This window comes from Hyperolius riggenbachi, chromosome 6 (genome assembly GCF_040937935.1).
Source record: "Hyperolius riggenbachi isolate aHypRig1 chromosome 6, aHypRig1.pri, whole genome shotgun sequence".
Lineage (NCBI taxonomy): Eukaryota > Metazoa > Chordata > Amphibia > Anura > Hyperoliidae > Hyperolius > Hyperolius riggenbachi.
The window spans coordinates 181,071,816-181,085,793 of record NC_090651.1 but is presented as its reverse complement, the minus strand read 5'-3'; the positions used below and the strand labels follow the sequence as shown (position 1 = coordinate 181,085,793).

At 46.5% G+C, this 13,978-nt stretch overlaps 1 protein-coding gene across 1 annotated transcript in view; it reads left to right on the top strand.

The window, feature by feature from the left end:
• LOC137522614 (activating transcription factor 7-interacting protein 1-like) overlaps window positions 1–13,978 on the top strand; it is a 196,296-nt gene that overhangs the window by 117,871 nt on the left and 64,447 nt on the right. The window contains exon 4 of the mRNA XM_068242692.1: window positions 747–847. Within this exon, the coding sequence (XP_068098793.1) occupies window positions 747–847 (101 nt within the window). The remainder of the gene's footprint in view (window positions 1–746; window positions 848–13,978) is intronic.

The following is a 13,978-nucleotide window of genomic DNA, read 5'->3' as shown; positions in this document are numbered from 1 at the left end:
GGTTAAGCATAAAAAAAAGTGGTTACTTACCTGGGGCTTCTTGCATTCCCCTGCAATCATCCTTATATTGACTGAATCTAATAGTTACAGGTTGCTGACACAAGGGGCATATTTGCTAACCAGTGGTAAAATTGCCATGCATAGTAGTTTTACTATGTAGTCAGTGACTGTCTTAACCTCCTTAGCGGTATGCCCAACGCTGTGTCAGGCATACCGCTCGCTGGCCCCAGGAGTCCCTCAGTATGATTGTAAAAGATTGCACGCTTGTAAAGCCTTTAGCTAGCACTAGGCTAGCTAGTGCATGTGGCCCCCCGATTGCTGCTGATTCCCCATCCCCCGCTAATACATTACCCAGATTGAATCCAGCGATCGCTCAGCCTCCCTGCACATCTCCGGTCCTCTCTATGGGGAGGATCGGGTCTGCGCATGACGTCTGTGATGTCATGAACGATCCTCCCCAGTCCCCATAGAGAAGAGCGGAGCTGTTCGTGGAGGCTGCGCTGATCGCTGGATCCAGGCTGGGTAATGTATTAGCGGGGGATCAGCAGCAATCGGGGGGGATGCCGGCTACATGTACTAGCTAGTCTCGTGCTAGCTAAAGGTTTTACAAGCATGCGGTCTGTTAAAATTATACCAAAAGTACCATTCTCCCAATTGCTTCCAAGTGGTTAATTTTATTTGTCAGGAGGATTAACTTGTAGTTTACAATGTCATTTAATTTGTATTTTCTTAATTTTGTCATGTAGGTGTTCCTGTAAGAATGCAACAAACTACTTCATATGTAGTGAATAATGGGATATCTATGGGAAGTGGACCACAGCTCACAGTTCATCATCGACCCCCACAAGTAAGTGTTAATACTCCTAAAGCAGACAAGTTTTGGCAGTGATGCAAATGGTGTACTGCAAAATGTGCAGCTTCAGTTGGATGCAAAAGTCTGGGCAACCTTGTTAAGCGTCATGATTTTCCTGTATAAATCGTTGGTGATTATGATAAATAAGTCAGTTAAATATATCCTATAGGAAGCGCACACAAAGTGGTATTTGAAAAGTGAAATGAAGTTTATTGGATTTACAGAACGTGCACAATAATTGTTTAAATAAAATTAGGCAGGTGCATACATTTGGGCACTGTTGTCATTTTATTGATTCCAAAACCTTTAGAACGAATTATTGGAACTCAAATTGGCTTGGTGAGCTCAGTGACCCCTGACCTACATACACTGGTGAATCTAATTATGAGTGAGAGTATTTAAGGGGGTCAATTGTTAGTTTCCCTCCTCTTTTAATTTTCTCTGAAGAGTAGCCACATTAAAAATGGTCTCAAAACAACTCTCAAAATGACCTGAAGACAAAGATTTTCACCATCATGGTTTAGGGGAAGGATACAGAAAGCTGCCTCAGAGATTTTAGCTGATTTGGTTCCACAGTTAAGAATGTAATGAGGAAATGGAAGACTACAGGCTCAGTTCAAGTTAATGCTCGAAGTGGCAGACCAAGAAAAATCTCGAATAGACAGAAGTGACGCATGGTGAGAACAGTCAGTCAACCCACAGACCAGCACCAAAGACCTACAACATTATCTTGCTGCAGATGGAGTCGCTGTGCATTGTTCAACAATTCGTTGCACTTTGCACAATGAGATGCTGTATGCGAGAGCGATGCAGAGGAAGCCTTTTCTCAGTCCAAAGCACAAACCGAGCCGCTTGAGGTATGCTAAAGCACATTTGGACAAGCCAGCTTCATTTTGAAATAAGGTGCTGTGGACAGATGAAACTAAAATGGAGTTATTTGGGCATAACGAGGGATGTTATGCATGGAGGAAAAAGAACACAGCATTCCAAAAAAACACCTGCTACGTAGAGTCAAATATGGGGGTGGTTCCATCATGCTGTGGGGCTGTGTGGCCAGTGCAGGGACTGGGAATCTTGTCAAAGTTGACACATGGATTCCACTTAGTATCAGCAGATTCTGGAGACCAATGTCCAGGAATCGGTGACAAAGCTAAAGCTGCGCCGGGGCTGGATCTTTCAACAAGACAACGACCCTAAACACTGCTCAAAATCCACTAATGCATTCATGCAGAGGAACAAGTAAAACATTCTGGAATGGCCACCTCAGTCCTTAGACCTGAATATATCGTATTTTTCGGACCATAAGATGCTCCGGACTATAAGACACACCTAGGTTTAGAGGGCAAAAATCGGGGGAAAAAAAAAAACTAAACCTGGTGTGTCTATAGTGCAGGGGGCGTCTTGTGGACTATCTCCCCCCATGCTGTCTCTATCTACTTTGTCAGTAACACTAACCCTGCTGCCCCACCAATTACACTACACTATGCTAACCCCTGATACCCCCCGATTACACTGCACTATGCTAACACCTGATGCCCCACCAATTACACTACAGTACGCTAACCCCTGATGCCCCCCCATTACACTGCACTACACTATTATTATTATTATTATTTATTAGATTTATATAGCGCCAACATATTACGCAGCGCTGTACAATAAATAGGATTACAGACAATAACAGGTTTGACAGAAAAATACAGGTAACAGACCATAGAAGCAGCAATACAGGTAATAGCAATAAGATACACAACACAATGCAGATAATAGTACAATGACAGATCATAAACTGGAATGGTAGTGGTAAAAATTACCAGTTCCAAATTCTGGGTAAAGTGCACACAGTCAAGTATGATATACACAAGGGGAGAGGGCCCTGCCAAAGGCTTACAATCTAGAGGGAGGGGCTGGTGACACAAAAGGAGGGGGTGCATCAAGCAGTTATTGGCAGAAAGGATTAGGGTAGTGTTGAGTTGATGTAGGCCTCCTTGAAGAATTGAGTTTTGAGTGCTTTTTTGAAGGTGTTGAAGGTAGGAGCGAGCCTGATGGGCAGTGGGAGAGAGTTCCACAGGATAGAGGCAGCTCTAGTGAAGTCCTGCAGTCTGGCATGGGAGTGCGAGATGCGTGGGGTGGTTAAGAGGAGGTCGTTGGAGGAGCAAAGTGGGCGGCCAGGTGTATATCTGCTGACCAGGTCAGAGATGTAGGTTGGGCAGGACTTGTATGGATTTGTATGCCAAACATAGGATCTTGAAGCTGATTCTGAAGTGAATTGGAAGCCAATGAAGGGATTTGCGTAGGGGAGTTGTGGAGACAGAGCGGTGGGAGGAGTAGATGAGTCTGGCTGCTGCGTTCATGATGGATTTTAGGGGGGCGATGCGGTTTTGAGGAAGGCCTGACAAGAGGGAGTTGCAGTAGTCCAGGCGGGAGATGATGAGAGCATGAACAAGGAGTTTGGTAGTGTCTGGGGTCAGGAAAGGCCGGATCTTGGAGATGCTGCGTAAGTGGAAATAGCAGGCTCTAGCTACGGTTTGGATGTGGGAGGTGAAGGAGAGGGCTGAGTCCAGGGTGACTCCCAGGCAGCGGGCTTGTGTAGTTGGATGAATGATTGTGCCATTGACAGTGACATAGAGGTCAGTGGGGGGTGAAGCAGCACGGGGCGGGAAGATTAGGAGTTCAGTCTTATCCAGGTTTAATTTTAGGAACCTGGCAGACATCCACGATGAAATAGCTGAGAGACCAGAGGATACCTTCTCCATGGTGGTGGTACACTATGCTAACACCTGATGCCCCACCAAAAACACTACAGTATGCTAACCCCTTATCCCCCACCAATTACACTGCACTACACTCTGCTAACACCTGATGATCCACCAATTACACTAACTCTCCACCAATTACACTGCGAACTCTTGATGCCCCACCAATTACACTCCACTGCCCATCAATAACACACTATGCTAACTCCTGATGCCCACCACCTATGCTACAGTGCACTACTCTAACACCTTCTGCCCCCATTCCCAGCTACACTACTCTTAACCCCTGCAGCTACAATGACTACTCTGCAACTGCCACTGTTAAGCCTGAAGCACTAGGCAGACAGGCTAGTTAAAGTAGTGGCTAAGCTGCATAGGCATAAAGCAGAGCCTGTGACAGAGAGCACAGCAGGACCGGCCGATAAAGCATACACACAGTCTGTATACAGCACAGAGCACAACATCCACAACAGTCTAGCTGTGCGTTTACACAGACCGCTCTAGCTGTAATCTGATCTTTGCGGTCATTGCTAGAAGCCAGGCTTACAGATAACAACATCTTTGATAGTTTTCAGTCAGGATTCAGGAAAAGGCACAGCACTGAAACAGCATTAGTCCGAGTAATGAATGATCTACTTACTGCAAGGGACAAGGGTGATTGCTCAATTTTGATTCTTCTTGGTTTGTCTGCAGCATTTGATACTGTGGATCATGAAATACTAATCCAGCGACTGAAGAATTACTGTGGCCTAAGGGGTACTGTTCTTAGCTGGTTTCAGACCTTCCTATCTGGCAGGGCACAGCAAGTATGTCTGGGCACACACTACTCAATCCAGTGCCACTTGCCTATGGAGTTCCACAGGGTTCTGTACTAATGGCCTAGGATACCATTGTTATGCAGATGACACACAACTGGATCTGTCCTTCAAGCCTGCTACCCAAGACCCATCAGCATCCACAAATGCGTGTCTAGTGGATTTACAAAATTGGATGAACACCAGCTGGCTGAGGCTGAACTCTGACAAAACAGAGGTGTTGGTGGTAGGTGGTCCACACATGATGGATAAAGTTCAAACCGCTCACCACCTCAAACTAGCAATTGGGGGAGATACTATACAGTATAAAGACTCTGTGCGAAACCTTGGGGTGATCTTGGATGGAAAGCTAAAACTCAGACAGCAGGTATCCGCTGTCGTCAAGTCTTCCTTCTTCCATCTAAGAAATATAGCAAAAATCAAACACCTTATCCCAGCTGAAGACCTACCTGCCCTGGTTCATGCATTTGTATCCTCCCGCCTAGACTACTGCAACGCTCTGTTCATCGGATATACAGATAAGGTTCTGCACCCCTTACAGCTAGTACAGAATACTGCAGCCAGACTCCTAGCCAATGCCCCCCGCAGCTCACACATCACCCCAGTACTGCAAACTCTTTACTGGATGCCAGTAAAATGGAGAATCAATTTTAAGATCTGCCTGCTGCCATTCAAGGCTCTACACCACATGGGACCCAAATATATAGCGGATCTATTGGAACTTTATGCCCATCCACACACCCTCCGCTCTGCCAACAAGATGAAGCTGGTTATTCCCAGGGTACACTTAACATTTGGTGCTCGGGCCTTTTCCTATGCAGCCCCTACTCTATGGAATTCCCTTCCACAATCAGTACGAGAGGCTCCTTTTCTGGACAGCTTTAAAAAAAGGCTAAAAACTCACCTCTTTTCCCTAGCCTTTGAGACTGCATAATGCAGGGTCACAGCGCTTTGACTCCCCAGGGAGAAAAGCGCTATATAAATATTATTGTTATTGCTGGTGTCACTGCCTGTATTGCTATCTGATGTGATGCGAGGCTAAGGATCCTGCCCTTTTGACCTCAAAATGCCAGCAAAGCTCGTTACAGCTAAGAGCTGTCTGTGTAAACGGACAGCTAGACTTGCTTTAACAGGACGCTGCGATGTGTGCTGTATACAGCCTGTGTACAGTCTGTGTGTGGTCTATCTCTCTGTCACGTGTTCTCTGGTCCGCTGTGCAGGAGAGGCTGTGAGAGGGGACCGTGCAGTACATCAGAGAAAAAAATGCGTGCTTCAGTGCAGCCGAAGACAGCTAAAGAAAGAGAGAGAGAGATGGTGAAGATAGATGAAGCAGGAGACAGCCTGGAGCTTACCGGGGACTTGTGTGGCATATGCAGGAAGACAATATCACATGTAGCAGCAGATGCTAGGAGGGGGCGGAGCCTACTGCCGGAACTAGGAAGCCGACTTCCTATCTGAAATAGCGGCAGGATTCTAACATCGGAGGAGAGGAGCGGCGGCTGCACAAGTAAGAGCTGACCACTTAGAAACTGTGCATTCGGACTATAAGACGCACTGAGTTCCCCCCCCTAGCTTTGGGGGAGAAAAAGTGCGTCTTATAGTCCGAAAAATACGGTAATTGAAAATTTGTGGTGTGAGTTAAAGCGCTATCCATGCTCGGAAGCCATCAAACCTGAATGAACTGGAGAAGTTTTTTAAAGAGGAATGGTCCAAAATACCTTCAACCAAAATCAAGACTCTCATTGGAACCTACAGGAAGAGTTTACAGGCTGTAATTTTTGCAAAAGGAGGATTTTTTTTGTGGTGCCCAAATTTTGCACCTGCCTAATTTTGTTTAAAGAATTATTGCACACTTTCTGTAAATCCAATAAACTTCATTTCACTTCTCAAATATCACTGTGTGTGTCTCCTATATGATATATTTAACTAACATTTTTTATCGTAACCACCGATTTTTACAGGAAAACCTTGACTCTTAACAAGGTTGCCCAAACTTTCTCATTCCACTGTATATACATACATACATACATATATATATGTATATATATATATACATACATACATACATACATACATACATACATACATACATACATATTTGTCAGTATAAGAATTTTATCAGCACAGGTGAAGGTGTGAATTTAGTACAGTGGAAAATGCTGTATCATTTTGATTGAGTTATAAGGTCAGACCGATGGCTATAAAATAGGGACAGATATGCTTGAAATCATTGATTTCTTTTTTTAGAATAGCAACTTTCAAAGAAGTGTGTGTAGCCATCATTGTTCTGCATGCCATCATATGCAAGGGATTTGCTCCTAAGAATATTGCATCTGAAAGCACACTTACTGGATCACTAAGAACTTAAAGGTGATAGGTTAGGTTCTGCTGTAGACTGCTTCAGGAACTCATTTCCAGCAAGTGCCAGGACTGACCACTCTTGTCAGCTACAGAATCTTTTTGCCACCAGTGCAGAGCTTGCTCAGCATGTGCAGTAGGTCAAAGTAAGTGCATTTGCATGTACAGTGAGGCATATAAGTTTGACCTTATTTCAAGAAGGGCTGCAATTAAGCCACCAGTTTCCAAGAAAAACATAAAGATCAGACTGAAATTCTGCAAGAAATGCAAGGAAATCAGAAAACTAGTGCAAAGTCCTCTTCTCAGAAAAAATCCTTCCGACTATTCCGGACATCTGGAAAACAGATTGTCCATAACAGAATAGGAGAGAATGCTGCTATGTTTACTATGGTGTGAACAGAGATAATCCATGTGTGGGGTTACTTCTTGTCAAGGGAGTGTGTTCACCCTCCCAAGAACACTGACCTCTATACAAAATAGTATCCAAGTGTTTTTCAAAAGCAACTTTTCCCAACAATCCAAACACAAACTGGTGATTTTATGTACTGTATTTTTTCAGCATGATAGATAAATGTCACAATGCAAAAGTTATCAAGAAGTGGCTTGGAGATTATATATTTGAAAATTGCATATTTTTTTGTTCTTTGGTATTCCACAGAAGCGTGTGAAAAATAAAATAAAAATACTGAAGCAAAGTTTTCAAAATACATTGGTCATTGCCATATGTTTTAGCCATGACTTTATATTCCAAGTCTAAATATATAAACAACTCTGTAGTCAGGGGTGTTTTTAGGCATTACAGTCCATTGCCTGGAGCACCATGCCCCTGGGTTAAGCCCTGCTCCCTGCATGAAGCCCCAACCCCTACTGGTGCTCTATCACCTGCTTCTGCTGCATCTGATTAGCGTAAGTTGCAGGGAGCTGCCACTGTGTCCCTTTACGCCAACCCCACTCCCCCTTCCCAGCATCCCTCTCCCTCTGTGCATCCTTCTCCCTCTGTGCATCCTTCTTTACCCTTTTGTGCCTCTTTCTGTCTCCTTTGTACCTCCTTCCGTCTCCTTGTTTCTCCTTCAGTCCCCTGTGACACCTCTGTTCCCCTGTGCCTCCTTCTGTCTCCCTTTGTGTCTCCTTTCTCCCATGTGCCTCCTTCAGCTACCCCTGTGCCACCTCTGCCTTTTTCTGTGCCCCTTTGTGCTCTGCCTCCTTCTGTGTCCCCTTGTGCCTCCCTTTGTCCCCTTGTGCTATCTCTGCCCCCCCCCCTTTCTGTCTGTCCCCCTGTGCCTCCTTCTGTTTCCTAGTTCCCCCTTCTGTTCCCCTGTGCCTCTTCAGTCCCCTGTGCCACCTCTGTCCCCCTATGCCTCCCTCTGTCCCCCTGCACCTATTTCTGTCCCCCTGTGCCTCCTTAAGTCCCCCTCTGCCTTATTCTGTCCCCCTTTGTGCCGCCTTCTTCCCCCTGTGTGCATCCTTTAGTCCCCCTGTGCAGTCTCCTGTCCTCTTGTGCTTTATGCCCCCCATTGATTCTCCTTATGTCCCTCTGTGTGCATCCTTTTGTCCTCGTGTGCTTCCTTTAGTCCCCCAGTGTGCCTCCTTCAGTCCCCCTGTGCCTCTTTGTGCCTCCTTCTGGCCCTCGTGTCTCCTTCAGTGCCCGTGTACCTCCCCCTGTGTACCTCCCCCTGTCCTATTCCTTATTCTGTCCCCCATTGTGCCTCCTTTTGCTCCCCATTGTGCAATCTTTTGTCCCCCTGTGTGCCACTGTACTCCCCTTGTGCCTCCTTCTGCCCTCCTTTGTGATTTCTCCTGGCCCTCGTGCCTCCTTCTGTCCCCTTGTGTGCCTTCTTCAGTCCCTCCATGCCTTCTTCTGTCCCCCTGTGCTTCCTCTGCCACCCTGTGCATCCCTCCATCCCACTGTGCCTAGGCTCCTTTTGTGCTACTCTCTGCCCCTCCTATGTGCTACTCTCTGCCCCTCTCCTGCAATCCCCCAGCCCAGTGTGTAAATGCAGTGTATAGCGCAGCAGAAGCTGTGCTCTCGCCTCCCTGCCGGAGTCCAGCGCTGTGCCTTGTGACCATGTCTGTCTCCTGCTTCCTGTAGTGCTGGCACCTCACTTTCCTCATGCTACATGTGATAGGGGATGCTAGTCAATAGGCAGAGCGGACAGGCGGAAGCACAGCACTGGACTCCAGTGAAGAGGTGAGAGCACAACTTCTGCTGTGATATACTCTGCATTTACACACTAAGCAGGGGAGAGCAGGAAGGTGGTGTGCAACAAATTGTGACGGGATCGGAGGGCTGTTTTATCTCGGGGACTATATATACTAGGCACCCACCTTATACACCACATATTCTTTAGTGTGTGTGTTTATTTGTGGGGGGGGGGGGGGTAATGCAGGACTTCTTGCCTGGAGTGACAAAAAGGCTAGAAACGCCCCTGTCTGTGGTAAAGCTACATACACACCGCAATAATGTAGGAGGATGGATCCAGCAAGGTCCGTCCACTACGAGCGCTCCCCGATCCTTCTTCCTGCCGGCAGGTATGCGCGACGTAACAAGACTGGTGCGAACGAGACTTCAAGCGATTGCAGTACTTTGAGAGATGTTGTCAGGGATCTTAAAGATTGAATCCACCATGACTGTCGTTATCAGCGCATTGCTAAACACAGTTAGTCGATCGCACGCCTGTACTCACATCACGAGATTGCGGAATCCTTCGCTCAAAAAAAATCGCTGGCCGTGTGGAAAATCATAGGTAGAATTTTGTGGTGGGTATGGGCCTTTAGACATTGGCTTAATGGGCAGCACTTTTGCCTTGCAGCTCTGTCTCGTGTTTGAACCTCATCATGGCCAACTTGTGATCCTTGTATTTTCTATCCACATGTTTATTTCAGTTTTCTCCTAATTTCTAAAAGCATCCTGGTAAGTTAACCGATTCGGGACTGCGGTAAGTAGAATCTATACCGCATCTGTCTCTCTAAGTGCCCTGGCACACCAGAGAGCGTCTTGCGGGTTGTTTTCTTTTTTTTTTTTCCTCCCATTGATTAGCATTAAAATTGTGGTAAAATTACTGTGATTGTAGTTTTTCGGAAAATCGTGATCAGAGATTTTAATGAAAGTCAATAGAAGTGTTTTTTATAAAACCGCAAATGACCCACATAACGTGCCCTCGCTCTGATGTGGTGTAGTTTCTACACATCGGCTTACTGCGGTCTCGAGTCTATCGCTCTGGAAGTAAACTTGGCAGTCATGTTCACCCTTGATTGTGGTCCTGTGGCTGCAAGGATGCGCGCCACCAGGCCAGCGCTTGCACAGCAGGGGGTAACCTGGCTCAGCTTACGTGGCCTTGTACAAGGAAAGGGAGATGAATGGGGTAGGGGGGGATATGAGGACTCCTGCACATATATGCCTGCTCCCTCCATTTGTACCGAGCAGGTCTCAAGATATGAAAGTCTCTCTGAATATTCACAATGAAATCCTTGTTAGACCAATGACATCTGGGATAAAAAGGAGAGCCCGGGGAAGCATTATTAGGAGGTTGTGAGCTCAATTCAGGGCTAATTCTACCTTGAGTTATAGATGAAACAACAGTTATCTTACACTGAAGCAAAAAAAAAAAATGATTTCTAATGAATTGGTTGTGTAGTACGGATAATTACTAGAAGATTAGTAGCAAAGAAAATATTCGCGTATTTTTATTTTCATTTATATAGTGTTTTTCATAACATTGCAGTATTCTCTAATATTTGCAGTTTACACACTACTCAGCAGTCTAAATGTTTTTACAGAGCAGTCTTGTGAACTATAGACCTGTCCTCTGGACAGAATAAGAAAATACAGTGACTGACAGTTGAGATAATAAGCCTCAGAAAACAGAGCTCTCTGCGACTTTGAAAGTCATGGAGCTCAATGGCTTTTTTTGCATACATAACTGGAGTTTCTTAAAGAGGAACTTTAAGGTCTTTTACTGCTCACTGCCTTTGAGTAGAGAACATACAATTCATACACTTCATAGGGAAAAACCTGGCTTTGATTTTAATTTGAATTCAATTGTTTTTCCCCCTTTAAGGCTGAAGCCACGCCCACTAAGAGACTACATCCGCGGCTGTATATTAATTAGCCCTAGCCCGAATTGCCTTATGAGTGGTGAAGTTTCCAGATGTCACTACCCATAAGGCAATTTGGCATAAGACAAGAAGCGCTTACTGACTGTGTTAGGGGGAAAAAACAAAGGACTTCAGCGTCACCAAGGCTGGACAAGTCCTCCATGCAGAGGAGAGAAGGATTCCTGCACAGTGTCAGCCCAGACTGCTCGCTGCCTGTGTTATCAGATGACTATCTCTTGTAGATGAGACTTGCCTAGACCCCATCCCCCTCCTGTCGCTGCTAATTTATGTCTCCCTCCTGTCACTGCTAATTTATGTCCTCCACTGCTCTGTGATTAGGGTCCCTCGCGGAGACTTACTCATCACACTTCTCCACCCTCCACCCGAAGCCTGCAGCATGTGTTCCCCGTCCTGCTTGCAGAGTGCAGTGTACTGTATACTTCCGTATACCTTGTCTAGCGCTGTGCATTTCTACTCTCTAGCTGTTGTCCGCTGCCCATGTATTGTACTAATCTGCAGCTATAAAGTATGTCATGTGGGTGACGAACTCTGAAGCTGCTGATTAGCACTGTACACCAGGCTGCTCTGATGACAGCTAGAGAGGAGAAACACAAAGTGCTAGACAAGGTATACAGAGGTACACAGTACATTCTGCAAGCAGGACAGGAACAAATGCTGCAGGAGGGGCAGTGCGATTGCAATTGGCATTGGGCAAGTAGGGGAGATCAGAATTGCTATTAGTTGTACTTTATATAAAGGGGGGGGTTGTTAAACTGTGGCCACATACATGTAGGGGAATGGATCTCTAGAGCACAGGAATACAATTAAAGAGAACTGGGAGGTTAAACATCATTAAAATGTCTATTATGCCCCGCTTACTGTATTTATTTCATCCCTTACCGATCTCCATTCTTGCTCAATATTTTAAAGCAGTCATACAAACTTTCTCAAGGTTCATTTGGAGGGGTCATAAATCGAGACTTAAGGACTCCCTACAAACAGCTTCCAAGGATGTGGGGGGCATGGCTGTCCCAAACACACGTCTTTACCATGCAGCAGCCACACAGATTAGAGTTATAGATTGGATCCAAGCAATGTGTAGCAAGCACCTATGGTGGACCAAGGAAAAGGTATGACGTGCTCTCCACTCCAGTCACCTTTGCACTGTAGGTGTCCTTCCAAGTAATCGAATCCAATGAGTAAGCACCGTCTTCAATAAATAAGCTCTTTTATTAAAGTATCAATTCATTATAAAAACCAGGATGTTCAAGCAATCAGCGACAGCTCCGCTGTTTCGGGCAGACTGCCCTTTTTCAAGCTGTTAAAGCATGTCATCCACAATACAAACTGACACAGAATCCATTTTATAGCAAACTTACAAATCAGGTGATCTGAATGCGACCAATCAGGAGCATGGGGCCGCCGACGGACCTGATAGAGAACTACCAGCTTAATATTTAAATTCACCACTATCCCCACCCCTCGAGGGGTGTGTATACCAAAAACCAGCCCCTCCGCATCCATACGGAAAACGGCAACTCACGCTGTCATCTGACACGCAGAGGGATGAGCGCGGCGAGACTCTCCGTCCTCCTCCTCCTCTCAAAACAAAACCCACGTGAACCATCACGTGTGGTATGACGCGACGCCGCTTCCGCATCAACTCAGCGGCAATCGCGTCCATGCGTCTCCTGGCAACCAGACGCTCTGGTCTTGCAGGGAGTTCAACCCCGCCCACCTACAGAGCTCCGGCAGCCAGCGTAACAATAACGAGAGGGACATTGAGCATCCCTCACACTCACCCTCCACGTAGCCAGAAAGGACAGCGCCCCAGGGGGATTAGAAATAAGTCAGAGGTCCCATAAAGTAGATGATCGCACTCAGCCACCTGAAAAAATAAAATAAAAATAGATGCATGTCAATATACAGGAATAACAGTACCCATCTAAATGCACGGTAATAGGTCATATTCTTTATTAACCCTCCTGGCGGTTTGCAAAAAAATCGCCAGGGGGCAGCAAATCTTTTTTTTAATTTTTTTTTTTTTTCATGTAGCGAGACAAAGTCTCGCTACATGATAGCCGCTGCTCAGCGGCATCCCCCCAGCCCCTCCGATCGCCGCCGGCGATCGGAGATCCGGAGATCCCGTTCAAAGAACGGGATCTCCTGGAGGGCTTCCCCCGTCGCCATGGCGACGGGGCGGGATGACGTCATCGACGTCGTGACGTCAAAGGGGATTCCGATCCACCCCATAGAGCTGCCTGGCACTGGTTGGCCAGGCAGCGCACGGGGTCTGGGGGGGGGGGGGGCGGCTGCGGCGCGACGGATAGCGGCGGATCGGCGGGTAGCGGCGGCGATCGGGCACTGCACGCAGCTAGCAAAGTGCTAGCTGCGTGCAGCAAAAAAAAAATTATGCAAATCGGCCCAGCGGGGCCTGAGCGGTGCCTTCCGGCGGCTTACCCCGAGCTCAGCTCGGGCTTACCACCAGGAAGGTTAAGACCCCCCCCCCTCCCCATGGTTCCCAATTTCTTTATCCACATGGCCTCTTTTTTAAGTAGCAATTTATGGCGGTCCCCTCTACGCAGGCGCAAGGGTGCATGGTCAATTACCTGCACCCTCAACTGAGAGACACCATGTCCGCATTCCTTAAAATGACAGGCCACAGATTGATCCCTACTGTCCCCCCTGATAGTCGACTTATGGGAAGAGATTCTATCCCTCAAGGGCTGCGTGGTTTTACCCACATATCCTATCCTAAATAATCTGTAACAATGAGATAACAAATTTTCTCTGGGGAGGGGTAAGATCAGAATACACCATCAGAAACCAGTCCACAGCCTCTACACCCCCATCATGTGGGATGGAGGTGTAGAGGCTCTCAACATGACCACTGGTCACTTTGGATGTTGAGAGCCTCTACACCTCCATCCCACATGATGGGGGTGTAGAGGCTGTGGACTGGTTTCTGATGGTGTATTCTGATCTTACCCCTCCCCAGAGAAAATTTGTTATCTCATTGTTACAGATTATTCTACATAAGAATTATTTTCTATATGGGGGTTGTTTCTTTGCGCAGCGGAGGGGAACAGCTATGGGATCGA